At 47.0% G+C, this 27,812-nt stretch overlaps 1 protein-coding gene across 2 annotated transcripts; it reads left to right on the forward strand.

Annotated features, from left to right (window-relative positions):
- The first annotated feature begins 6,441 nt into the window (after positions 1–6,441).
- Positions 6,442–25,645, forward strand: evplb (envoplakin b). 2 transcript variants are annotated; one of them, XM_084678301.1, is made up of 21 exons: positions 6,442–6,573; positions 8,304–8,452; positions 9,036–9,159; positions 9,836–9,958; positions 10,289–10,330; positions 10,448–10,609; positions 13,009–13,116; positions 13,255–13,350; positions 13,499–13,609; positions 13,880–14,026; positions 14,279–14,430; positions 16,200–16,297; positions 16,375–16,547; positions 16,811–16,989; positions 18,155–18,293; positions 18,383–18,576; positions 19,163–19,313; positions 19,564–19,647; positions 21,301–21,408; positions 21,492–21,584; positions 21,742–25,645. In XM_084678301.1, the coding sequence occupies exons 1-21, from the start codon at positions 6,511–6,513 to the stop codon at positions 25,156–25,158; spliced, it is 5,913 nt and encodes a 1,970-aa protein (XP_084534427.1). In that variant the 5' UTR covers positions 6,442–6,510; the 3' UTR covers positions 25,159–25,645. The 2 variants fall into 2 exon arrangements, with proteins under 2 accessions (XP_084534427.1, XP_084534428.1); XM_084678302.1 differs by lacking the exon at positions 6,442–6,573 and adding an exon at positions 7,090–7,575.
- The last annotated feature ends 2,167 nt before the right edge of the window (positions 25,646–27,812 follow it).

The raw sequence follows: 27,812 nt of genomic DNA on the forward strand, positions 1-27,812 counted from the left end.
TATTGTTCCTCTTCCCCATCATACCCTGTCCCTCCAGTGAAGCAAGGGTGTGGTTGCTTAAAGAATCACCTCTATCACGGTGAGATGTCTCCCTGGTTAGACTGGGACTGTGGGTAAGAAGTTGAGTATGCCTGGCATGTTTGCTAAGTGAATACCTGTTCAGCATCCATCTAAGTGCAGCTTGTGTTTGGTTTGCTCACCTGTCACCTGCAGGCACCACGCCCTAGACCCGGCACATGCTCTCCCATGTACCTCTAGGGCTCCTAGTGGCTAGCCCCAGGACCTAGCATAAGCACTGGAACCACTAGGCACTAGTCCAGCCGTTACAGCTAAGGAAACTGTTATGAATTCTAACACAATCAAACCAGTTTAAGAAGAGTTCAAACACTCTAATACTAGTTTATGAGAAGTTCACCTTAGTTTCCTCTCTGACCTCCAGTATTGGTAAGTTCAGCTAGGGCAATGACAGGGTTAGGGTGATGACTGGGTTAGGGTGAGAGTGAAGACAGGGTTAGGGTGATGACTGGGTTAGGGTGAGGGTGATGACAGGGTTAGGGTGATGACTAGATTAGGGTGATGGTGATGACTGGGTTAGGGAGAGGGTGATGATAGGGTTAGGGTGATGACAAGGTTAGGGTGAGGGTGATGTCAGGGTTAGAGTTAGGATGATGACTGGGTTAGGATGATGACTGGGTTAGGATGATGACTGGGTTAGGGTGATGACAGGGTTAGGGCGATAACAGGCAGTGGGACCAGTAGTGATCTGTAGGCCTACTGACTCATAACCTATCCCATAGGTTTGGACCAGCTTGCACAATATGGAGTTTAACCTGGTTGTGTGTCTGTGTTTTGAGCCTGTAGTTGAGTGTGGGGTGTGACTGTGTTTGTCCGTGAACACTGATCATGGATGTGGGGGTGGTGTATGTGTGTATGTATGTGGCTCTTGTGTTCCACACCTTGCACCAGGTGAACCTGATTTTGATTGTTGTCAGAACTGGAAACGGAGTTTCAGTCTGAGTTGCAGTGAAGTGTAGAAGGGATTGGAGACCAGGAGACACCAGGAGAGACTAGAAACCAGGAGAGACTAGATACCAGGAGAGATTGGAGACTAGGAGACACCAGGGAGACTAGTAGAAACTCCAGGAGAGATTAGATTAAAGATTAGTCATTTAGCAGACGCTCTTATCCAGAGCGACTCACAGTAAGTACAGGGACATTGCCCCCAAGGCAAATAGGGTAAAGTACCTTGCCCAAAGGCACATTGTCATTTGGCACAGCTGTCAATTGAACCGACAACCTTCTGATTACTAGCTCAATTCCCTAACCGCTCAGCCACCTGACTCCCTAGAGACTAGAGACAAGGAGAGATGAGAGACTAAAGACCAGGAGAGAGGAGACCAGGAAAGATGAGACCAGGAGAGATGAGACTAGGAGAGACTAGAGACTAGAAGAGACCAGGAGAGATGAGACCAGGAGACACCAGGAGAGATGAAATCAGGACAGACCAAGAGAAATGAGACCATGAGAGACCATGAGAGACCAGAGACAGCAGGACTACCCTGGGTTAGGGTTTCTGGTGTGTTGGAGAACAAGAATCTCCTCTTTAGGAATGTGGGTGTTTCAGGCACGCCTCATGAAAACATGCAGGAAGCAGATGAAGCACCTTGCCAGGAGGTGTGTATCCCCTACAGGAAGCAGATGAAGCACCTTCTCAGGAGGTGTGTATCCCCTACAGGAAGCAGATGAAGCACCTTCTCAGGAGGTGTGTATCCCCTACAGGAAGCAGATGAAGCACCTTCTCAGGAGGTGTGTATCCCCTACAGGAAGCAGATGAAGCACCTTCTCAGGAGGTGTGTATCCCCTACAGGAAGCAGATGAAGCACCTTCTCAGGAGGTGTGTATCCCTTACAGGAAGCAGATGAAGCACCTTCTCAGGAGGTGTGTATCCCCACACTGCACAGTTTAAAGGTGAGCAGCCAGCCACCAACGAGGGTGTCAGGGAAGCAAGGTTAAGTGATGGTTTTCAACACCAGGATGGGACCCCTGTTACTGCCTCCACATTCTTCCGCCTCTAACCCAAGACATCTCGAACAGTTTCTCAGACTTCAGGATCACCTGTACTCCCTACTGTCTCACTGCACATAGAGACCACCTGTCTGTGTGAGAGAGAGACGGAAGGAGAGAGACAGAGTGAAAAGGACAGAGAGAAAGAGGGATGAGAGAAGAGGAATGTGAGAGAGAGGGACAAAGGGCACGAACAGGTTATCCTAGTCTGTTGCTACAGTGACTACACACCTGTTCAGGGGCGGGGCGGAAATCGGGTGCGTGCACTTTACCTGGGTAGAGAGACTGAACGGTAGCGAGAAGGAAAGAGGAGAGAAGCTTACAGAGACTACAGACAGCCAAGATGTTTAAGAAGGAATACAGTCCTGTGAAGATAAGCAAGTAAGCCAAACTGTTCTGTGTATGTATGTATGTATTTGTGTGTGTGCTGGATATTGACATACTGTATACAGGTATATGATACAGGTGTCCATCTAATGTACACCGTACAGGTGTTTGTATAAATATGTACGATATGTATATATAGGATACATTCAGGTGTTTATTTGATATAGACCTGTATATAATATCAACATTTGTTTATACATACAGGGAGAATATTTATTTAAATTTAGGCTACATTTACTTGTAACTGTTGTGTTTCCTTGTGGATTAATTATGTACTTGCTCTGCTTTACTATACTTTATTCTACTCTGCTCTACTCTAATATGCTCTGCTCCCTTTCCTCCCTTCCCCTATAAATACCTTTGTCAAAGGGATGTCAGTGTATTGATCTTATAATTATAATTCTGTGCCAGTTCTGACTAGCTGTGTTGACACAGCAGCATATTGTAATATAATGAGGGCTCCAGATTGAAACAGCAAGGAGACTGCAGCTTGCAGCCCCTGATGAGTTACGATGTCTAACCATAAACCCATCAGCCCCAGCAGATGTTGTCATGTATACCCTTGAGGGAAAGTAACCTGATAACTACACATGCTGTACCCTGGAAGGAAGTGTGCTCTATAAACGTTATTTCTAGTTGTGTAATACAGTGTGTAGGAATCACTCTGTACCATGTCCACTTCATTCATTCGACCACCAAGTGCTAGGTATTGATGCACCAATAAATCTATTGGTTTACATTATCGAGCTACCTTGGTAAATGAAGAATATTGGAATTATAGCAACATGAAGGCTAGGAATATTCTATAGAGATAATGTTTGTTCTGTTCAGGGCTTGCGGTTCTAATCTCCTCTATGTGATCTCTTCGGCTGTTATTGAAACATGGACTTTGCAGTCTACCTTCTACACACACACGCACACACTTAAAAAATGTCAGTTAGGATTCCCTTCATTCCTGGGGACACACCTCTGTGATCCTTGAGTCTGTGTGTGTGAGAGAGAGAGAACTGTGTGTATTGGGTGTGTCAGCGTAAATAACTCTGAACCATAAGCAGGAATGACATAAATAGTTAAGGAGAGACACACCCAGCCCCAGCACCATTTCTGCCTCTGCGTCTTCCCAGCCCCCAGCCCCCAGCCTCAGCCCCCAGCCCCAGCTCCAGCCCCAGTCCAGCCCCAAGCTCAGGCCCAGCCCCAAGCCCAGACCTAGACCCAGACCCAGACCCAGACCCAGACCCAGACCCAGACCCAGACCCAGACCCAGACCCAGACCCAGACCTAGACCCAGACCCAGACCCAGACCCAGACCCAGACCTAGAACTAGGGCTGGGCAATATGGGTAAAAAAATATCGATATAGATATTTATATTTACAGTCGATAACGATAATGAAGACGATAGACCACAGATCTGTAGTAGCTAAATAAGTCTCTTCCTCAACTTTTTCCCGACACTCGGCATGAAGTTTAGGCAGAGCGGTGTGAGAGAAATGTTTGCGGCCAGGGAGCACATACCTGGGGTCAAGTAACTTAAGCTTTTTAAAACCTTGATTTTTATCAATAGCCATATCAACCCTTTCTGCATGATCCAACGAGTGATATTGCTACAGGTGGTAAAAAAAGTTTCTTATATACTTTGGCGTCTGATCCAGATTCGTTGTGTTTGATTTGGGATTTTCCTACATGTTGTTGTATTATATAAAAAACAAAATATGGACTTTTTGACAGATCTACAAGCACCTTTGTAAGCAGAGATTTGTTAAAACATTTGTTAACTGAGACCGTAGGTCGAGGTCAATTAAGCAATAACCCCTAAGAGGCCGTGGTTTATGCTGATTTTAGAACAGGTAAGAGGAGTTGTTAGGCACGACGCGAAGCGGAGTGCAGAAAACCCCCTTACCTGTTCTAAAATCAGCGCAAACCACGGACTCGCGGGGCTTATTGCTTAATCGCTACTACAAATATTTGATATGGTGTCATAAATAAAAACAATTAAAAACAAAATAGTTTAATAATAAACTGTCATTCTTCCGCCACTACAAAGTATAGTTCCTACATAAATCGTTGCCACGCAACAGCCAGATGGACACCTTTACAGTGTTTTTTTTTTTTTTAAATATTCGATGCGCAGTATATGGAATGTTAAAGAATGTTATGAGGACAACCTGTAAGATTATGCTGGATTTTACAACGGCATGGAACGCGATATCACATCCCAAAGATGGGAACAACTAGCCTGAGTTGTCATACTCATAATTATAGTCAGAATATGAGTCTGAAAACTCTCCGTTGGGCTGTGTCTATGGGGCGTGTTTCAACCGAACTCGTAAAACAAATGCCTCTTTGCTCAATTGGATAGACCTACAACCTATCAGAGCAACGTAATATGTTGTTTGTTGAAAACAAATTCAACCCAAGGGCTCTTTTGTGACGTTGTTGATTACGTTACTGTTGTTCATCTGTCCATCATCGTATAAAGCCAACCCTGGCAATTTCATTGGTCCGCCCAGATCCTGGTTTTATATAGTTGTTCCCAATACGAGACCCTCCAGACCCAACTTCCAAACCAATTTTTTTTGTGGGCGGGCGAAGTTGGGCTGGCAGCCAGGCTAGGGAACAACCAGTTTTAGAACAAGAAGTCCACATTTGCAGTTTGTCGTATTACCAGACTTGGTATAGCCACCTGTTTGTTTACTACACCAATTTGCACCGAACATTACTCTGCTCTTTGTCGGATATCAAAAAGCCAAACAACTTCCAAATAACTGAAAAAAACAAACCCTTTTTATCAATAATTTCTTAATTGGTAGTTGCTTCCTCGCGATGGCAATCGTTGCCACTGTTTTTGGCAATGAGACTAATTTTCCGCGGTTAACATAAGTTACTCCACTCTAGGTGCTTGTACATTATAGTGAGCGTAGGCTAGCCTGATGTTGTCATACTTATAATTCTAGTCAGAATATGAGTCTGAAAACTCTCCGTTGGGCTGTGTCTATGGGGCGTGTGTCAACCGAGCTCGTAAAACAAATGCCTCTTCGCTCAATTGGATAGACCTACAACCAATCAGAGCAACGTAATATGTTGTTTGTTGAAAACAAATTCAACCCAAGCACTCTTTGGTGACGTTGTTGATTACGTTACCGTTGATCATATGTCCATCATCGTATAAAGCCCGCCCTGGCAATGTAATTGGTCCGAACAGCTCCTGTTCGGATATAGTTTTTCGGCAATCGAGCCCCTCCAGACCCAAATTCCGACCAAATTTTTTTGTGGCCGGGGATAAGTTGGGCTGGCAGCCAGGCTAAGCGTAGGCTTCCATTTCTCCACGACTTTCTGCTGCATCACAGAAATTAAATGGACTGCTGTTCCTAATTATTCTCTATAGACATTAAATGATATTATTGAAAACAAATTAATGTTACAATATCTTTGTTGAGGGAAGTCATTACTTCGATAAACATTTTTTTATCGATTTATCGCCCAGCCCTACTAGACACAGACCCAGACCTAGACCCAGACCTAGACCCAGACCCATACCCAGACCCAGACCCAGACCCAAACCCAGACCTAGACCCAGACCCAAACCCAAACCCAGACCTAGACACAGACCCAGACCTAGACCCAGACCCAAACCCAGACCTAGACCCAGACCCAAACCAAAACCCAGACCTAGACACAGACCCAGACCTAGACCCAGACCTAGACCCAGACCCAGACCCAAACCCAAACCCAGACCCAAACCCAGACCTAGACCCAAACCCAAACCCAGACACAGACCAAAACCCAGACCCAGACCCAGACCCAGACCCTGACCCAGACCTTGACACAGACCCAAACCCAGACCCTGACCCAGACCCAGACCCTGACCCAGACCATGACACAGACCCAGACCTAGACACAGACCCAGACCCAAACCAGACCAGAATTTCCTGCTTCTTTCTGTCATGGCTGGTGTTGATAAGAAAGCAGTGGCTGTTGTGTTCCAACTGCTTCTCCCTGTGTGTGTATGGTGTCTGTGTGTCAGGAGCCAGGCCAATGACCTGGCTTTGCTGATCGCCCGCATGCAGCACAATGCTGACCAGGTGGAAAAGAACGTGCTGAAGGCTGAGGAGCTGCTGGCCGCGGTGAGGAACACACACATACATACACACACACACACACACACACTTAGATATAAACACACGCACCCATACACACACACACACACACACTTAGATATAAACACACGCACCCATACACACACACAAACACACACATATATACACAAACACCTATACATAAACACACACACACATGTACACACCACACTAATGTGATTGATTTATTTATTTATTAAGTCCATCTACCACCTCATTGCACATTGCACAAAACCATCAGTCAATTGCACTATTACCTGTCATATTGTCCTATTCTATATCATATTTTAATATTTTATATAATATATATTACATTGTATTGCCTTGTTTAAAATGATTTATTTTTAACTTAAATTAAAAGTAAATAAAATATTATTTACTTTTTATAGTTAAAATGGAACTGAATTGCGATTAGACACAGAGATATAGTTGTTCCATATGATGCTGAAGATGTGGTGTGCCGGAAGATATAAATATAGTTGACACTGACACGTTGAACAACACCGAGTGGTGTAGGCTACTTGACAAGTAGTACTTGTTGTAACTGCATGACAACGCCAACAGAGACAGAATCAATCTGATCAAAGAGGCAGACCTGCATGACCTGGGTGTTGGTGGTCCACCAAAATGATCGGGCGTCATTGAGCACAGGCTCTTCCCCATGCTGTGTGAAGAGAAATATATTTTAGAGGTGGCCATGCTTTCCTTGAAAGATGTTCGGTTAGGTCAGTATAGGATAAGTTTAGCATAGGATATGTGTATTATAGGTTTAGTATACTGTTTTGTTTATTATTTTGTATATTTAGAAGTTTTAGGAGCTTTAGTATATTATATGTTAGCTGATTTGATCTGAGTACTTATGTGTCATGCTATGCCAGGTAGCCTTGCGTTATCTTGTCCTAAAAATGTAAGTGCTCGGTCTGACCCTGTGTCGTTCTGTGCATCTGACAATAATGAACTTGAAAGTTTGGAGCGCCCTATAAATAGCTGGTAAGTTTCAGCTACTAATAGGCCTACTGTTACCTTCAAGTTGTGTGAAACATACTCACTGGTTGAGTTAATAACTAGTTCGCTAGGTTAAACATAACAAACTACAGTGTAAGTAATGTTACGGAGCTAGCTTTGTGCGTTGTTAGGCTACAATCATATCTGTGAATTTAGGAGCTAGAGCTAGCTATGTCAAAAAAAGCCTGTGTGTGTATGTAACGTTAGCTTAACAGGTTTATAAATATAATCCACTTCTGTAAAAAGATCACTGCAAACTCTGAATCCGGGGGCAACTGGGCTTTGGCGCTTCAAGCCATTTTGGTAAAACCGGTTGCTTCTTGAGAAATGTGTTTGTACAACCTGGGGCTATACAATAAGATCCCCCCCTTTGCATCTTTTCTTAGTTGGATCGTTTTAGGGGCATGCCCACGCCCTGTAGTGAAGTGTAAAGTTGAAAACGTTTTTATTTAGAAATGGAACATTTTGCTCTTTTAGTTGTCAGATAAAGTTTTGTGATCTTTTTTTAATAATAATATGAGCCGTACTTCATAAATCGGTTCAGTTACACTTTAAGCTTAGTATGCTTATCTCAAGCACCTTCCTGCCACAGTGAATTCCTTGTTTGTGTGAACTCACATGGCAAATAAAGTTCATTCTGATTCTGACACCCACATACACACAAATATGAGTGTGAGTATGGGTTTGTGTATGATGCATGTGTGTGTGTGTAGGACCAGCAGAGAGAGAGGCAGGCTCTACAGCACCAGCAGGAGAGTGCTGATGAGTTGACTGAGGGAGAAGGTCTGCTGAAGCAGCTGTTCCTGGATGTGGATCAGGCCAAGAGGCTCCAGCACCCCCAGGCTGCAGAGATAGAGAACGAGTAGGACACACATGCACACAGAGACCAATATACACACTCATACACACAAACAGTTACACACACAGATATACATTTAGTCATTTAGCAGACGCTATTATCCAGAGCGACTTACAGTAAGTACAGGGACATTCCCCCCGAGGCAAGTAGGGTGAAGTGCCTTGCCCAAGGACACAACTGCATTTTTGGCACAGCCAGGAATTAAACTAGCGACCTTCTGATTACCAGCCCGATTCCCTACCACTCAGCCATCTGACTCACTCACACATATACACATACACACACAGATATGCACACATACATACACAGATATACACACACACACAGACAAACACATATATACACACACACAGATATATACACACACAGACACAGATATACACACACTTGCTGACTAAAAACATAACCCCATTTCCTCTTTTCTCCTCTCTTCCTATATCTTCCTCCCCCTTCCCCCCATGCCCTCCCCCCCTGCCCCCCCCCTGCCCCCCCCCCATGCCCTCCCCCCTCCCCCCATCCCCTCCCCCCATCCCCTCCCCCCATCCCCTCCCCCCATCCCCTCCCCCCATCCCCTCCCCCTCCTCAGTGTGAGTAACCTGCATGAGCGCTGGTCGAAGGCCTGTGAGATCTACAGAGAGCTGTACGAACCTGTGAAGGGAGTGGACCTCAGCCCGCAAATCAACTGGAGCCAGGTGATGCAGGACAAGCAGGTGAGGCAGGACAAGCAGGTGAGGCAGGACAAGCAGGTGAGGCAGGACAAGCAGGTGATGCAGGACAAGCAGGTGAGGTAGGGCAAGCAGGTGAGGCAGGACCAGCAGGTGAGGCAGGACAAGCAGGTGATGCAGGTGAGGCAGGACAAGAAGGTGAGGCAGGACAAGCAGGTAATGCAGGTGAGGCAGGACAAGCAGGTGAGGCAGGACAAGCAGGTGATGCAGGACAAGCAAGTTAGGCAGGACAAGTAAGTTAGGCAGGACAAGCAGGTGAAGCAGGACAAGCAGGTGAGGCAGGACAAGCAGGTGAGGCAGGACAAGCAGGTGATGCAGGTGAGGCAGGACAAGCAGATGAGGCAGGTGAGGCAGGACAAGCAGGTGAGGCAGGACAAGCAGGTGAGGCAGGTGAGGCAGGACAAACAGGTGAGGCAGGACAAGCAAGTGAGGCAGGACAAGCAGGAGAGGCAGGGACTGTTTTCTGACCCTATGTGTATTTTTAAAATAAAATATTTATTTAGAATGTGTGTTTGTATGTGTGTGCGTGGTGTGTGTATGTGCGTGCGGGTGCATGTGTGTGTGGGGGGTGCGTGTATGTGTGTGCATGTGTGTGTGGGGTGCGTGTATGTGTGTGCATGTGTTTGTGGGGTGCGTGTGCATGTGGGGTGTGTGCAAACAGAAGCAGATGAACGCTGCTGGTTATGGACCATCCCTGTCTGATGTGGAGAAGCAGATTGCTGCTCAGAACATCCTGCACCAGGAGATAGAGGCCTACAGCCCCCAGCTGGACTCCTCGAACATGGTGACTACTTAAGCAATCACACTCAGTCAGTCAGTAGGCTACACCATGTAGAGAGTTAGTACACCATGTAGAGAGTTAGTGCACCATGTAGAGAGTTAGTACACTATGTAGAGAGTTAGTACACCATGTAGAGAGTTAGTACACCATGTAGAGAGTTAGTACACTATGTAGAGAGTTAGTACACCATGTAGAGAGTTAGTACACCATGTAGAGAGTTAGTACACTATGTAGAGAGTTAGTACACTATGTAGAGAGTTAGTACACATGTAGAGTCGGAGGTTCAGTCCTCAGCTCTCTTGACTGTGTGGTTGTTCATGTCTGTGTCTGCAGGAGAGGAGTGCTGACATCAGGAAGCAGTGCTCTGACCTCCTGGTGAGTAGCTACTACAGCGTTGACCTCTATCCTGGTGCTACTGTAGTGTTGATCTCTGCAGGATCACTCCGGTTTGACTCACCTGCATGTGACTGTGTTTCCTGTGTGTGTGTGCAGGAGAGCTCCCAGGCCAGAAGCAAGCACCTGGGAACACTCTATGACTACATGCAGAGCTGCACCAAGGAGCTGGCCTACCTGGCAGAGGAACAGGATCGGATCCTCCGCAGGGACTGGAGCGACCGGATGCTGGATCCTCCGGGAGTACGCATGCAGTATGAGGTGAGGGGGGGAGTATGCATGCAGTATTAGGTGAGGGGGGGAGTACCCATGCAGTATTAGGTGAGGGGGGGAGTACCAATGCAGTATTAGGTGAGGGGGGGAGTACCCACGCAGTATTAGGTGAGGGGGGGAGTACCAATGCAGTATTAGGTGAGAGGGGGAGTACCCACGCAGTATTAGGTGAGGGGGGGAGTACCAATGCAGTATTAGGTGAGGGGGGGAGTACCCACGCAGTATTAGGTGAGGGGGGGAGTACCAATGCAGTATGAGGTGAGTCACATGAGTATGAGAACAGATATCCAAGTGAGGCCAAGTGAAGAGCAGAGATGGGAGATTGACAAGCAACTGGGTGGAGAATGCCCATCTCTTTATGCCCCCATACCTTTATATGCTCCCACTTGGACAAATCTTAAAGGGGCGATTGACTGGGTTTTTGGGTACTTCACACTGTTCCTTAAGGTCTCCAAATGGGGTATGTAACATTGGTTGGGCGAAAAATTGCCCAGGTGCTGTTCTATGGCCCCTGATAGATCCTCTCAAATGTTTCCGGGAAAAAACGGTTAAATCCTTTTATAGTATGCTCATTAATATTTAGATGAGTTGCGCGCTGATTGTTTTCAGCGAGTGAAGCTGGGGAGCAGAAACGCAACACGGCCGACAGCACTCACTGAAACACCGAAGATGGAGACGGAGACATTTACATTTATGCATTTAGCAGGCGCTTTTATCCAAACCGACTTCCAAGAGAGAGCTTTACAAAAGAGCATATGGCACTGATCATAACGAGGTAGTCCCAAATATTGCAAGCAGCCAAAAACATAAAGCATACTTTGGGAAAAACTAAACACGTGCCAAAGGGAGGACCCATAAGAGCATGGAAACTAACATCAGGTCCAGCCAAGCATTCCTAAGTGCCGTTGTACTCCTGGAACAAGTGCGTCTTGAGCCTTTTCTTGAAGGTGGGGAGACAGTCAGTGTCCCTGACGGAGGTAGGGAGCTGGTTCCACCATTGGGGGGCCAGGCAGGAGAAGAGCTTGTGTTGGGACCGGGTGGTCTTGAGCAGTGGGACCACCAGGCCTGAAGAAGACCATAGGTGACGGGTGGGGGTGTAAGGCTGCAGGAGAGACTTGACGTAGTCGGGTGCAGTCCCGTTCACTTCTCGGAAGGTCAGTACCAGGGTCTTGAATCTGATCACTGGATGTCTCAGAACTTTCTCCAGCTAAACAAAGACAAAACTGAAGTAATCATTTTTGGTCAAAAGGAGGAAAGATGTAAGATTGCCACCCTTCTTAACAAAAAAGGACTTAAAGCAAAGGATACTGTCAGAAATATTGGTGTCCTTTTAGACAGGGATCTAAATTTTAACAGCCACTGAAAGCAATAGCTGCTAAATGACTAAATGTAAATGCAATGGAAGTTACAGGATTGACTTTATAGTACTGCTGCTTGTTTTCAAGTCACTCAATGGGATAGGGCCAAAGTATCTATCTGACATGTTTCAGCAGTACCACTCAGATCTCTCAGATCGCAGCATAAATTAATATTAGCACTTTTGAGGTTCTTGCTGTTTAATTGTAACTTGTCAAACTACATGCTCTTATTGTTCTTCCCTTTGGGACTTATTTGGTTTCACAATGTGTGCTTCATGTTTGGCTACCCACAATGTTTGGGTATGTCATTGTTATGATCAGTGACCTATGCACTTTTGTAAAACTCTCTCTTGGAAGTCGCTTTGGATAAAAGCATCTGTTAAATGCGTAAATGTAATGGAATGTAATTAGTAAAACCCACTGTACAAACTAAACAGGGTGAAGCAGCACTCAGCCACTATGCGGTTCACCTCTGGAACCAACTTCCAGAAACATTAAAAATGCTCCAACTATTTTCAGTTTTAAAACTAGACAAAAGACCAAACTTTTCATATGCCTTCTGCTAACTGGCTATGAACAGTTCTTTCAAAGCATTTTTGCTTACTGTAGTAGACTAGTGATTTGTATTATTCTTTTTATGCTTTTATTTCCTATCTTTTACATTTTTTTTATGCCTTAATGTTCTCATGCTTTTATTTCCTATAATTTACTGTTGTTATGATCATGTTTTGATGATCACCTTTTTTACACATTGTATTGCCATTGTGTATTCATGTATGTGAAGCACATTGTTGTGTATTTATGTGAAGCTCATTAAATTACCACGGTGTATGAATTGTGCTATATAAATAAACTTGCCTTGCCTTGGCTTTAGTGCTACATGTGCTACCTTGTTAGTGCTACCTGTCAAAGTGCTACCTGTGCTTGTGTACCAGTGCTACCTGTGCTAGTTTACCAGTGCTACCTGTGCTAGTTTACCAGTGCTACCTGTGCTAGTTTACCAGTATTACCTGTGCTTTGCTCCAACAGAAGTTCAAGAACAATACTCTGCTGACCCACGAGACGGAGACCAGCCAGCTGCTGCAGAATGGAGACCGGCTGGTGCAGCTAAAGCACCCTGCCAGTGCCACCATTGAGGTACACACACACACACTCACACACACACTCACCCACACTCTCTCACACACATACACTCACACACTGACACACACCCATACTCACACACACACATTCAGGGTGCCTGGTGGGAGTTACTGTAGTGATGCTGTGTTGCAGGCCCACCGGGATGCAGTGCAGAATGAGTGGCAGAGTTTTCTCAACCTCTGCATCTGCCAGGAGACTCACCTGGACAACATAGAGGACTATAAGAAGGTACTGCACACACACACTCACAGAAATGTGTGTTTCTGTGTGTGTTTCTCAGTACCAGCTGGATGGTGTGTGTTCCTCAATTCCAGCTGGATGGTGTGTGTATGTTCCTCAGTACCAGCTGGATGGTGTGTGTGTGTATGTTCCTCAGTACCAGCTGGATGCTGAGACCCTGGGAGAGTCCCTGAGGAGGCTGAGCTTGTCTCTGGAGCCGCGGGCTCTGGCCAACCGGAGCAACCCTGAGGTGCTTCTGCAGCTGGAGGTGGGACAACCCCCTGACTGTCTCCTTCTACAGGAGATACCCCTGGGTATCTGGGTTCTATAGTCACACATTCAGAGTGTTCTTAGCTCTCCCTAGTGGTAGAACACATTCTGGTTGCTTTTATCTAGATTGTTCAGTATGCATGAAATGGTTCCACCTGGAACTAAATTGAGTTATATCCCAAAGGGAACCCCAGAACCCCTCCACATTTCAGTCTAACCCTAACCTTACCCAACTGCCTGACCCCTGACCCAGCTGTGTGATCCCCAGGGAGAGCTCTCTGCGCTGGAGCGGAACGAGCAGCGTCTCCTGGCCCTGAGGCAGCTAAGCTCAAACATCGCCCCCCTCAGGCTGCGCCGCCTGCCCCCCACCAAGCCCACAACCCTGCTGGCCCTGTGTGACTGGACCAACGAAGAGGTAGGCACAAACACACCACCTAAATGTTCAGAATGTCATTGTGTAAGTAGACAAGGCCAGACAGAGAAGCAGTGTTTGCTGCTCCCACCTTCTGTCTTCTGCTCTTCCTGTCCTTTCCTCCTGTCCTCTTGTCTTCTGCTCTTCCTGTCCTCTCCTCCTGTCTTCATGTCCTCTTATCCTCTTCTCCTGTCCTCCTGTCTTCTGCTCCTCCTGACCTTATCCTGTCCTCCTCCTCCTTTATCCTCCTCTCAGAACTTGATAAGTCGAGGAGAGCGTCTGACTCTGAAGGACAACTCAGAGGTGATCTGGGAGGTCCAGACCAGTGCTGGGACGAGGAAGACTGTCCCAGGGGCGTGCCTGCTCATCCCCCCTCCTGATGCCCAGGCCATGGACACCCTAGCCAGGTGAGCCCCGCTGCGCTCAGCCCTGCCTGGTCCACAGACATAATAGTTTACATAACAAGGAATTTACTTTGGTGGGCAGGTGCATAGAGTAAACAAAAAAGAATCTTAAAAGTGTGTGCAGTCCTTAAATATTAAAATAAGACATATACAAAATACAAACAAAACTTTACAATATAAAATATGAATATAAAGTAAAAGACTGCAGTGAGGCTCTGTGCCAGAGGAGCGTTAATGTACTCTTCAGTATTTTATACGTGAGTTAGTGACAATTGGGGGTTCTGGGCCTTGATGAGGCCAGCTGTAGATGGAAAGAAACTGTTCTTATGGCGTTAGGTTTTGGTCCTGATGGACCGCAGCCTCCTGGCGGAGGGGAGTACCTGGAACAGAGAGTGTCCAGGGTGGGAGGGGTCGGCCACAATCTTCCTCGCTCGCCTCAGGGTCCTCGAGGTGTGCAGGTCATCGAGGGAAGGCAGATTGCTGCCTATCACCTTCTCTGTAGTGCAGATGATACACTGCAGCCTGCTCTTGTCCTTGGCAGTGGCAGCAGCGTACCAGATGGTAATGGAGGAGGTGAGGATGGACACAGTGATGGCCGTGTAGAAGTGCACCATGATTTTTTTTTTGGCAGGTTGAACTTTTTCAGCTGCCGCAGGATGTACATCCTCTGTTGTGCTTTCTTGGTGAGGGAGCTGATGTTCAGTTCCCACTTGTGAGGTCCTACGAGAGGATAGTGCCCAGGAAGCGGAAGGACTCCATAGTGTTGACTGGGGAGTCACTCAGGGTGATGGGGTTGAGTGGGGCTGGGTTTTTCCTGAAGTTTTCCACAGCCATCTCCACTATCCTAAGAGCATTGAGCTCTAAGTTGTTCTGGCTCCACCAGGTCACCAGGATGTCAGCTTCCCACCTTTAGTAAGACTCATCTCTACCAGAAGTGAGCCCAATGAGGGTGGTGTCGTCCGCAAACTTCAGGAGTTTGACGGACTGATGATTGGTCGGATGTGTTTTCCCAGCTTCACGCACTGCTTCCTGTCAGACAGAAAGTCTGTGATCCACCAGGATGCAGCGTATATTTACATTTAGTCATATAGCAGACGCTCTTATCCAGAGCAACTTACAGTAAATACAGGGACATTTTGCACGGCCGGGAATCGAACCAGCAACCTTCGGATTACTAGCCCAAGTCCCTAACTCCCTGTATATCCTCTGGCTAGCTCTTGACTCTCGTCTCTTGTTTAACGACTGGGATTCGACTGGGACTTTAGGAACGTGATCAACTCAGGTGCAACGTCATTCCCAGTTCCAAGTTGGGATTTCCGATACCCTTGAACAGTGTGTTACTTTCCCCCTTCTGAATGGAAAGAGTCGTCTCTGCGGTGGTGGGGAGAGGGCCTCCGGGGTGGGTAAATGTGGGTCAGGATAGTCAAATTGTCTTTCAAAACAACAGTAGAAATTGGTTAGTTCGTTGGCCAGGCCAGAGTTGTTAATGTTGTGGGGGGCTCTGGGCTTGTAGTTGGTGATCTGCCTGAGCCCTCTCCAGACAGAAGCAAAGTCATTAGCTGAGAATTGGTGTTTTAGTCTCTCTGAGTACAGTCGTTTAGCCTCTCTCACCGCCTTGCTAAACCTGTTCTTCGACTCCTTGAATCTGTTTCTATCCCCACTCCTGAAAGCTTCCTCCTTGTCCAACAAGAGCCTTCTGAGTTTTGCTGTGAACCAGCGTTTGTTGTTGTTGTAGCTCATCATAGTGCGTGTTGGTATATGTGTGCTTGTAGTCTGGACAAGGAGCTGACAGACCTGAAGAAGAGGAGAACAGCTTTGATGTCGTCTCTGAGGAGCTCTGGTGTGGAGGTTGTTAGAGCACAGACAGCAGGTGAGAGTTAACACCTTGCTACTATGCTCTGCTCTGTTCTGCTGTACTGCATTATATTAGCCTCTGTGTCCCCCCAGCCACCGTCTCAAGCGCCCCCGAGGCGCCCCAAGTGTCAGAGCTGGCGGAGCGGCTGGAGCGCATCAGTGGCAGGCTGGAGCAGAGTGAGAGAGAAATCCTGGGACGGACTAGAGCTCCGCTGGACCGCAGGAGCCCCACAACTGACCTGAGCAGCAGGCTGGCTCTGCAGCAGGTTCACCACAACATTACTTAATCGTGTAGCACAAGATACATATAATGCATAAGAGAAGTACAACAGAAAATCCAGGATCAGAAGTGCATCGCTCTAACATAATTTTGATGGGCAAAGTCTGTATTTACCAGGCACAGTGGAAAGTGATCACATTTCAGCTACCATGCAGTTTAACAATAATTATATCTCTACCCCTTCACCCTAACCCTAAACTACTACAGCGCAACAATTATAACTGCATACTGATAACATCCCCTCCCCAGGCTGCCAGTGTGACGGTGCGGGGGCTGGAGGCAGAAAAGGCAGCGGTACAGAGGGAGTTGGAGCCCATCATATCCCAGAATGCCCTGGGACACACCAACTCTTTTCTACCCCTGAAGCTCAATGCCGTGAACAACAAGTTTGACTCCATCAACACCCTCTCCGACCTCTACACTAAGAAGTAATATTCAAAGAGTTCATTTGTAAAAACGGACATCTCCGTTTTTATTAATATTCACAAATTCTGTTTTGTTATTGTACAATCCATACATAATAGTAATTAAGCAATAAGGTATGAGAGGCAGTACTGTATCGTCAATAAAGTATGTGTTCAAGGGTGTAGGGCAAACCCTTGAACACATACTTTATTGACAATACAGTACTGCCTCTCGTACCTTATTGCTTTTATAATACGGTCACCTGCAACATTATAAATAGTAAATAAATAGTAAGCTGCCTTTCAGCACAAAATAGTTATAGCCAACAAACTTTGTGTATTGCATTTCAGTAGCCGAGAGAAAATAGTTCCGTATGTGTGGCTGTTGCTATGCGACGGACAAACAGCATTGTGAACTTCACGTTTGTGGGCCTAGCTAGATCTCGAACCATCTCATTCATTCACATTGCTCATTTAATAAAAGTTGCCTTTAAAATAACAACAATGACAATGGGACACTTTCAATAAAATTATATTTAATTTTTTATTAAACATAAAAATTTTAATTAATGTCAAGCTTGAAATGACAACTAACGGTCGCGCAAAATCGAACCGTTATTTTGAGTGCGCATTAATATATGGATCGCTCCCCTTTAAGGTAAATGCAAACAGGCGTACACTACTGTATGGCTCAATAAAGCACACCCCGTGACTCACTCTCAACCAATCAGAATGCTTGATTTCATCTACCCGTATTATAATTAAAAATAATACATGTACATTCATATTGCACATGTTGGTTTGATTAAGTAAAAGTACATTAACAAAATAAAGGTAACTTTAAAAAGTACAACTTTATGAAACTTTTAGTTTTCCTCTTCATTTTACACCCTAGTAGATAGCATCACATCAGGATCTTCATTTTAGTCCAAATTATTCATTTGATCGACTTTGATCCAAAGATCCTGGTCTGACTGCATATTTTGGACATCACCTGACATGAATACTGCACAGATTCCATGAAACTGATGTATTGGTTTCTGATCTAGCCCTAAACTTCAGGTATATTTATATGTAAGTATAGAGTTAGAACTTCCTTACTCTTCCTCTTCCTTCTTCTCCCTCTTCCTCCCTCTCTTCTCCTCCCTCCTCCTCCTTCTCTTCCTTCGACCTCCTCCACCCTCCCCAGGGCCACAGCCTCCATGTTTCTGGAGAAGCAGGTCCAAAAGGTGGATGAGATGATATCTGGCTTTGAGAAGCAGCTGGCAGAGGAAGGAGCCATCCCTGACATGCCCAGCGCCCTGCAGAACCACAATCTGAAACTACAGGTACTCCCTCTCTTGCTCTGGTCCTCCCATCTCTCCCTCATCCAGAGCCCTGTAGAACCGCAGTCTGAAACTTCCCCTTCTTCCCCCAGGCTCTGTGCAGGGAGGTGTTGTCAGGGCAGGAGGACATGCACAAGCTGAGTAGGGATCTGGAGAACGTGGAGCAGCTCAGCAGCTCTCTGCAGAAGAGCTTCGGGGAGTTCTGTCCTGACATTCAGCGCCAGGCAGGCCGGGTGAGGCAGCTCCGGAACCGCTACGCCAACGTCAACAGCCAGATACAAGAGAGGTGGGGCTTCTGTTACCCTGACAACACCCCCACAGGGCTTATCTCTCGACACTAACCCTCCAATCAACCACTCTCTCTGCCATCTTTCCTGTTAATAGTAATGATAATGTGCTCAGTTAGTTCCAAAGAAACGTACAGGGGGGATTTAAACCCTCGACCTCTTGGTCTGCAGTCAAATGCTCTGCCACTGAGCTATACCTATCCCCATGCTCTACCACTGAGCTATACCCATCCCCATGCTCTACCACTGAGCTATACCCATCCCCATGCTCTACCACTGAGCTATACCCATCCCCATGCTCTACCACTGAGCTATACCCATCCCCATGCTCTACCACTGAGCTATACCCTTCCCCATGCTCTACCTCTGAGCTATACCCATCCCCATGCTCTACCACTGAGCTATACCCATCCCCATGCTCTACCACTGAGCTATACCCATCCCCATGCTCTACCACTGAGCTATACCCATCCCCATGCTCTACCACTGAGCTATACCCTTCCCCATGCTCTACCACTGAGGTATACCCATTGCTGTCCTGTGACTTTGATATTGTTTTATTATTATCTATTTATTTTGTTGCAGAACATCTCTGATTCAAGAAGCAGCCAATAAGAACCAAGGGTTCCAGACCTCTGTCCAATCATTGAACTCATTCCTGACCAACTTGCCCAATAATACAATCAATCCCAGCGATGGCTTGTCTCAAATCAACACAAAGCAAAACTCTCAGAAGGTCAGTAATGGCATCAGTAATCTCTTGTCTACACATTCCTGAGTATAGAGTATTGTCAGTACTGTGTCACCTCTCAAATGGTGGACTGAATTGAATGGTTTGATATTGTATGTTTGATTGCCATAGACAGACAGACAGAAAGATATACCGAAAGATATACAGAAAGACAGACGGGCGATAGATACATTTGAAAGATAGGTTGATATAGTTTCTGAAGATTTCTTCTGCATGATTGGCGTTCCCTGTGTAGAGAGTGGTGGAGGATGTTCAGAGGAAGTCAGAGGATCTGAAACGAGCAGTGGAACAGTCCAGAGACCTGCAGAACCTTCTCAACGTGAGTTCACACATCTGATCATCTGATGTCCTATGATCACCAGGTCCCCCATGATCACCTGATGTCCTAAGTTCACCTGATCTCATTCTAAAAGCCATGCAGAGGACTCACATCAAAAGGTGGCATATGAACAAAACAGAGCGCTTTTTTACACAAAAAATAATAATTTTAACACAGTGCACATGCACGTCCTGCTGGATTAACTTGATAAATCACAATCCAGTCTTAGTCTGGTGCAGGTGTCTCGTCCCACACTCTTAACGCCCAGCGTTGCCTAGAATTAGTCACTGAAACACTTCAAATAAATATTAATCCATGACTGCATGATAACAATGACGGCAAACCCCAACTGAAGCTTTCGGGTTTGGTAATTACCCTGTAACTGACAATGACAGGGCCGTTCTGCACGGACATGTGATAATAGTATGTTACATATTCTTAAAAATGTCGGCATTTCAGCAATCTTCAAATCACGCTAGGATTCCAAATTATTTTTTTATTTAACTACTTTTGGAAATACCCATTAGTATTCTGACACACAGCAACTGAAGCATAAACACATTAGAGTGCTTTGTCTGATTCACACAGAAAAAGGCCTGCTTCTGTGAGCCATTTTGCAAGAGGACTTTTAAGTTGAAAGGTTCCAACGCTACCCCAAACCTGTATATTGCCATCTTCAGAATTGCATTGGCTATATGGCCACAGAGTTCATTTGTGAAACAATGGAAGCCACTATTAATTTTTGAACCCAGACAGAGATGATGGGAGAGGTGGGGGGGGGGGGGGTGGCGGAACGCACAGATTTTGGGGAGCCACCTGGTTGGCTTTAGAAGTCTATGGACAGGACATAGAAGATCCTATTGGGTCAAGTGAGGTTTCAATTGAAAGGTCAGCGTGCAGTGAACATTTTGACACCATGAAATCCTGGAAATTCTAAATGGAGCCGAAGTTATTACCGAGTGTGAGGGAGTGACTGTACGCTGCCATCAGCAAATTTAGCATGATGCAACCAGAGTACATGGCTATTCCTGGATTTTCATACATTGTTTTGGATGAAATATTTTACTTGGTTAGATATTTTGGACCTTTGGGAATGTAACCATGCCATTTTTATTGGGATGTTGGAAAACTCTGAGCCTTGTTAGGTGAGTAGTCTCTGTTCACGTTGTTGACACGTTCATGGTCGGACAAAGACGTTGATTGTACCTACTGATCTTGAAATGTTTTACATCAATATATTGACAAAAATTATATATGGCATGTGTAGCGGTCTAAAATAATTTTGGGGGGTGGGGGGCGGTTAAGCGGGCCATGGAATGCTAGGAGGTTTTAACAACGTATTGCGGCTGGTAATACAATCAACAATGAAAATCGAATAGACTCGATTATGTTGTAGTACATGTATGATGGAAATTAAAATATGTAGCCTACATGATTCACGACACTGCTGTGAAACATTCTGTTTTGGACTTGGGTAACTTTAATATCTATCTGTCCTGTTTAGGTACTGTGTGATCATCTAGCTATATGTAGTCAAGCATATTCATGTTTTTCTGTTGCTGTTATGTGTTCAACTTGCAGCAAATATTAATCAGGAAATCTCTCTGAGCATGAACTTTTAAAGTCCTCATCTTCTGTATTTCAACATTTCAGGAGTATGAGGCCAAGACTTTTAAGTACCGAGCTGTGCGAGGCGACGATGATGAGACTGATGCCAAGAGACGCCATGTGTGTGCCATGGCTGATGCTGTGGAGAAAAAGGTACTGACACTGAAAAGGGAGGACTGTAGGTGCTCCTGGGCCTGTCCTGGTGTCTGATGTGTCTGTGTGTGTCCCTGCTGCAGGAGAGGGATCTGCTGCACATGTACTCTGAGGTGTCCGCTGCAAACAATCAGCAACTGAGCCAGATGGGTTTGGCTAAGAACATCATTGCTCAGGTACAGTGTAGAAAACTGTTATCAAAACATGCCTTTATTATGGTCTCTCCTACCATGCAGGCATGTGTTGACAGGAATGATAATGTTGATATGTTAATATCCAACCTCACTCTCTGTCTCTTTCCCCCTCTCTTTCCCCACTTCTCCCCCGGATCAGAACGAGGAGAAGGTGACCCTGGTGGAAGTGAAGCATCACATGCAGATGCAAAGCCAGCAGAGGAACCTGGAGGAGACCGACAGCCTGAGGAAAGAGTTGGCTGACGAGGTCGTCAGGCGCAACCACGCCGAGAATGACCTGGACACTTACAGGAAGAGGTTCATGTCTCTGAAGAGCCGCCGTGGCGTGGAGCGCGTGGAGGAAAAGGAGGTGGTTAAGTACTACCGCGACTCTAAGCTGGAGGGCGACTTGGAGGCCCTAAGGAACAAGACCAAGCAGGAGGCCATGCTGCGCTCAGGAACCCAGTCTGAGATTGACATGGTCAACCAGAAGGTCATTCTCCTGGAGGCTGAGAGGACAAGTATGAAGCCCAAGCTTGTGACCAAGGTGCTGACGGAATTTGAGAGGGATCCCCAGCTGGACAAGGAGGCGGCCAGACTCCGGGAGGAGATGCGCAAGATCAGGGAGGAGGTGCTGCTGCGAGACTCAGAGACCGTCCAGATGAAGACAGAGTTCACGGTTCTGGCGCAGCAGAAGCCGAAGATCAAGGAGACTGTGGTGAAGAAGGAGGTAGTGAGGCTGGAGAAGGATCCAGAGATGCTGAAGGCCGTTCACACCTTCCAGATGGAGATCTCCGAAGAAGGTTCACGCAGTAAGGCTCTCAACGACAACATCTTCCATACCAGGAGCGAGATCAACACCCTGGAGAGGGTCATCCCCACCATCCAGCCCAAGATCATTTTGAAAGAGCTCAAGAGAGTGGAACAGGATCCACTCCTTCTGGAAGAGTCCAAGACCCTCAGGACATCCCTGGAGGAGGTAAACAGTGAGAACAGCAGCCTGCTGAGAGCAATCTCCAGCTTGCAACTGCGCTACAGCGAGGTGGAGAAGGTGAAGCCCAGACTGGAAGTGAAGGAGATCATCAATGAGATCTACAGGGTGGATCCGGACACCGAGCTGGAACTGCAGCGGCTGAGGAAGCTGCTGCAGGAGTCCAGACGGAACTGCTCCAACCTGGAGCAGGAGATCAACATAGTGATGGTGGACCTGAAGAACCTGCGCTCCCAGAAACCTAAGGTGGAGTACAAGGAGGTGACCCAGGAAGTGATTAAAGAGGAGAAGAGCCCTGAGGTCATCCGGGAGCTACAGAGGTTAAATGAGCAAGTGTCCCGGCTGCGGATCACCTACGACAGCACTCTGGATATTCTCAGCCGCTTACGCAAGGAGAGGGATCAGTGGAAGACAGAAAAGTCTAAGGTTGAGATGAAGCTGGTGACAAAGGAGGTGATAAAGTATGAAAACGACCCCCTGTTGGAGAAGGAGGCTGATCGGCTGAGGAAAGACCTGAGGCTGGAGATCCAGCAGCGCCGCAGCGTTGAGGAGACAGTCTTTGACTTGCAGAACAAGTACATCCTCCTGGAGAGACAGAAGCCAGAGGTGAAGATTGTTACCCAGGAGATCGTTCATCTCCAGACAGACCCCAAGCAAATCCAGGAGCACGAGAAGCTGAACAAGACCTTAGATGAGGAGGTGAAGGTGCGCAGGAAGTTGGAGCTGGAAGTCAGGCAACTGAGGAGCCTGGTGGAGGAGAAGGAGAGGAGCCTGGTGCTCATGGACGACGGTCAGAAGAAGATCCAGGTGGAGGCGGAGCTGAGGCAGATCAGAACCCTCATCCTAGAGCTGGAGAACACGCCTCCTCCAATCGAGGAGAAGATCATCATCGAGGAAGTCCTGAAGGTGGAGAGGGACCCCAAACTGGAGAGGCTGACTGATGGCCTCCGTACAGACATGGAGACCGAGGGCACCAGCATCAGTCGCCTGGAGAGAGACATCCGCAACCTGAGAATCAAGCTAGACATCTTGCAGAAGGAGAAGTCGGTAGAGAAGATAGTTTACAAAGAGGTGATTAGAGTGGAGAAGGACCAGACAGTGGAATCAGAGAGGGACCACCTCCTGGATCTGGTGGGTCAGGAGAGGAATGCCAGACGGGACCAGGAGGACCAGATCCAGAAGCTGAACTCCAAGATGACCCGGCTGCAGAGCTCCAGGTCCAGCAGCTGCCAGGAGGAGAGCAGCCTCACGCTCAGTCGAGACAGCCTGCTGAAGGAGAAGGAGAAGCTCAGGCAGGAGCTACACTCCATGGAGGCAGAGAAGCAGGACATCAGCATCACCTTCCAGCAGCAGTCCAAGCTCCTCAGCGAGAGGAACCAGGTCAGCAGGCAGAGGAGTATCAAGATGGAGTCGGAGGTTCAGGGTCTGGAGAGGGACATCTTGAGTGAGAAAGACAGGATCCACCAGAGGGAGACCACCATCATGGAGCTGCAGGCTGCCATGAAGAAGGAAGACCACTCAGAGACCCACACCAGAGAGACAAACCTCTCCACCAAGATCACCATCCTGGACCCAGAGACGGGTAAGGACATGTCCCCCTATGACGCATATCTGGAGGGGCTGATCGACCGAAAGAAGTACATCCACCTGCAGGAGCTGGAGTGTGACTGGGAGGAGATCTCTTCCCAGGGGCCTGATGGGGAAACCTCCATCCTGCAGGACCGAAAGAGCGGGAAGCAGTTCTCCGTCAAAAACGCCCTGGCGGACGGACGACTGACACAGTATGATGTGCACCGCTACAAGGAAGGCAAAATGCCAATCTCAGAGTTCGCTCTCTTAGTTGCCGGGGAAAACAAACCAAAGCCCTTCCTCGGCCCAATCTCTGTCCCCAAGACATCTACGAAGACGAGCGTGTCATCTCCTCTTAGCTCCATGCCGTCCTCCCTCAGATCTTCTTACTCCAGCCTCACCAGCAGCAGCTCTGCTGAGGAGTCATTCCCCATTTCTGGCGTCCTGGACACCACCACCGGCAGCCGTATGTCTGTGCGCAGCGCCTTGACCCGCAAGCTCCTGGACCCCGACACCGCGCTCGTCCTGCTGGAGGCGCAGGCGGCCACGGGCGGCATTGTGGACCTCAACAGAAAGGACAAGTACTCCGTACATAAGGCTGCGGAGCGCGGCCTCATTGACACCAGCCATCTCCACAAGCTGCTGAATGCCCAGAAAGCCTTCACTGGTGTGGAGGACCCAGTCACCAGGGAGCGCCTGTCAGCCGGCCAAGCGGGAGAGAAGGGCTGGATCCCCCACGACAGCGCTATGAGATTCATGGAGGCACAGTACCTGACGGGGGGCCTGGTGGACCCCCACAAGGCCGGACGCCGTAGCATCCAAGATGCCCTCTACACCAAGATGATTGACAGCACCATTGCCAAGGATCTCCAGGATGTGTCCACCCACTCTAAAACCATTGTGGACCCTATCTCCAAAGAGAAGATCTCCTACAAGGAGGCGATGGATCGTTGCAAGAAGGATGTGAGCACAGGACTGTTGCTGCTGCCTGCAGCGTCTGGTGGATCGCACAGCTAGGTGTAGACACCTCAGATCCACTAATAAAGGGTTTACATTTTGATTTATTGAGCAGTTGCTTTCATCAAAAGCGACATACTAATGGTACAATTGGAAAGTACTGCAGCGTCTAGCACAAATCAAGGATTAAGGATGCCTGGTTATGGTGAAGGTTAGCACTGACATGGCCACCTGAAGAGGGGCATGCAGCCGTATTTACATGTGAAGGTTACGGTTAGTGTAGGTATAGAATAGGGTAGTGTAGAATAGGGATTAATTTATGTTGTTCACAGATAAATTGAAAGGTTGTGGTTCCTGTTTGTATGAGGGGATTTCTGGGATTTCATGTGAATGTTCTTCTCTGGATGGTTTGTGTCAGAATCCTAATGTCTTGTCTTTAAAATATATATTTTAATTGTTTTACTTTATTACATATTTTATAATCATATTCCAAATGAGAATCTTGTTTGACCCATAATCTTCATTAAAGGATAATTACATGAATAGATTAACCTTGTGTTTAACATGTGTTCATAGTTCTTCCAAACTGTCAGGGGTCAGAGTCAGGGGGTCCGAGTGAGGGGGTTAGAGGTCAGAGTGAGGGGGTTAGGGATCCGAGTGAGGGGGTTAGGGGTCAGAGTGAGGGGGTTAGGGGTCAGAGTGAGGGGGTTAGGGGTCAGAGTGAGGGGGTTAGGGGTCAGAGTGAGGGGTCAGATTGGGCTGGAGAGATATGTTAATTCACCTGGACTGGATCTGGGATTAAGGACAACGATTACATATGACTCATTATTAAACATGGAGTTAGGCGTGACACACACACACACAGTTATGGGGAGTTAGTGGGGGAGGGTTAGTGGGGGTCTCTCCCTGCCTGGATGTGAGATTAGCAGATTATATCTTTACTGGAAGGTGTTAGTGGGATGACTGGACCTGTTTGTCCCTCCTGTGTGTGAGTGGGAGTAATAGTTAGGGTTAGAGGGATTAAGAGAGAGAGAGAGGAGGGAAGGATAGAGTGAGTGAGTGAGGGAGGGAGAAAGAGGGAGGGAGAGAGTTTTGCAAGAAGGGATGGAGAAAGAGGGAGGGAGGAAGAGAGAAAGGGAGGGAGGGATAGAGGGAGTGAGAGATGGAGTGTAAGAAATAGAAGAAGGGAGGTACAGAGACCAGACACAGTGCACAGTAACCACATCTCAGTGACCAGACACAGTGCACAGTAACCACATCTCAGAGGCCAGACACAGTGCACAGTAACCACATCTCAGTGACCAGACACAGTGCACAGTAACCACATCTCAGAGGCCAGACACAGTGCACAGTAACCACATCTCAGAGACCAGACACAAAGTATTTTGTTGTGCAAAGTATTTTGTTACTGGACTTTAGTAGATTTTTCTGGTATCAGTGATAGATTCCCCCATTCTCCCTACATCGGGCTTCCAGTGGGGAGACCTGAGGCCAACCTATCCCCGCCCTCCTCCCCATCTCCTACTTTTGAGTGGGAGACCTGCAGGCTGCCTGCCTAACTCCCAAACAAGAATCAGGGCGCCCAGTCTGACCAGGTGAATCAGGGCGCCCAGTCTGACCAGGTGAATCAGGGAGCCCAGTCTGACCAGGTGAATCAGGGAGCCCAGTCTGACCAGGTGTAGCAGGGCGCCCAGTCTGACCAGGTGAATCAGGGAGCCCAGTCTGACCAGGTGTAGCAGGGCGCCCAGTCTGACCAGGTGAATCAGGGCGCCCAGTCTGACTAAAATTGACCCGCAGTCCCACATGGTGACGTTATATAATTGACATCCCTAACCCTGCACAAGGTGAATAAGCGATCAAAAACTGATCAAATGTCACCATAAAAAAAAAAAATGGTGCGGGTGCCCTGCGTCCCTGGCAAGATGGCGTCCTGGACGGATGCCCATGTCGCCTGTGCCTAAATCCGCCACTAACAGGGTGATAGGAGGCATATTACGTGGATGGGAGGGAGACATGGAGGCATGAATGAATAGATGGAAGAATAAATGGAAGAACAGTGTGTAATAGAAAATGTTGAGTGTTTCTATAATGGTTTGAACATTTGCATGTGTAATGTCGTCATGATTAGAGGGTGTGTGTGTTGCTATGTGATTATCTTCCCATTCTACTGCAACAACCTGGGACAAATCATCCCCCATCTCTCGCCATGTCCCTTCCCCCAATCTCTTCCCCACCTCTTAATGTCTTAGTTTGACTCATAAAACAGAAACTGATTTGTACCAAACCAACAACTTTATTGTCACATTTTCTACTTATAAAACAGTATAAAACATGTTTATAGTTTATGTGTTTTCATGTTGTTCTTTCACTCTATTCAGATAATCACATTTTTTTTAATATATCTGGTTACTGGTTGCTATCACAAGATGTCACACCTAACACACACAGGTGAAGCAGCTCCTCTGACGTCAGAGTTATGGTGGAGATTAGAATTCAGCCTAGAATACTGCTACACTGTCACTAAACTCATCCCTTCATCCCTTCCACACTGGTCTACCTATACTTACACTAACTTCTACAAGGGCTAGTAACACATATATAAACAAACTGGAAACAGTATTTAGATTATACATTGCTGGATAGGTCAGAATATTCAGTTGGTACAGAAATACAGAGCAGCGTTGCTGTCAGTCTGTACAGAAGATACACGGCGC

This window comes from Hypomesus nipponensis, chromosome 17 (genome assembly GCF_054491055.1).
Source record: "Hypomesus nipponensis isolate SF chromosome 17, ASM5449105v1, whole genome shotgun sequence".
Lineage (NCBI taxonomy): Eukaryota > Metazoa > Chordata > Actinopteri > Osmeriformes > Osmeridae > Hypomesus > Hypomesus nipponensis.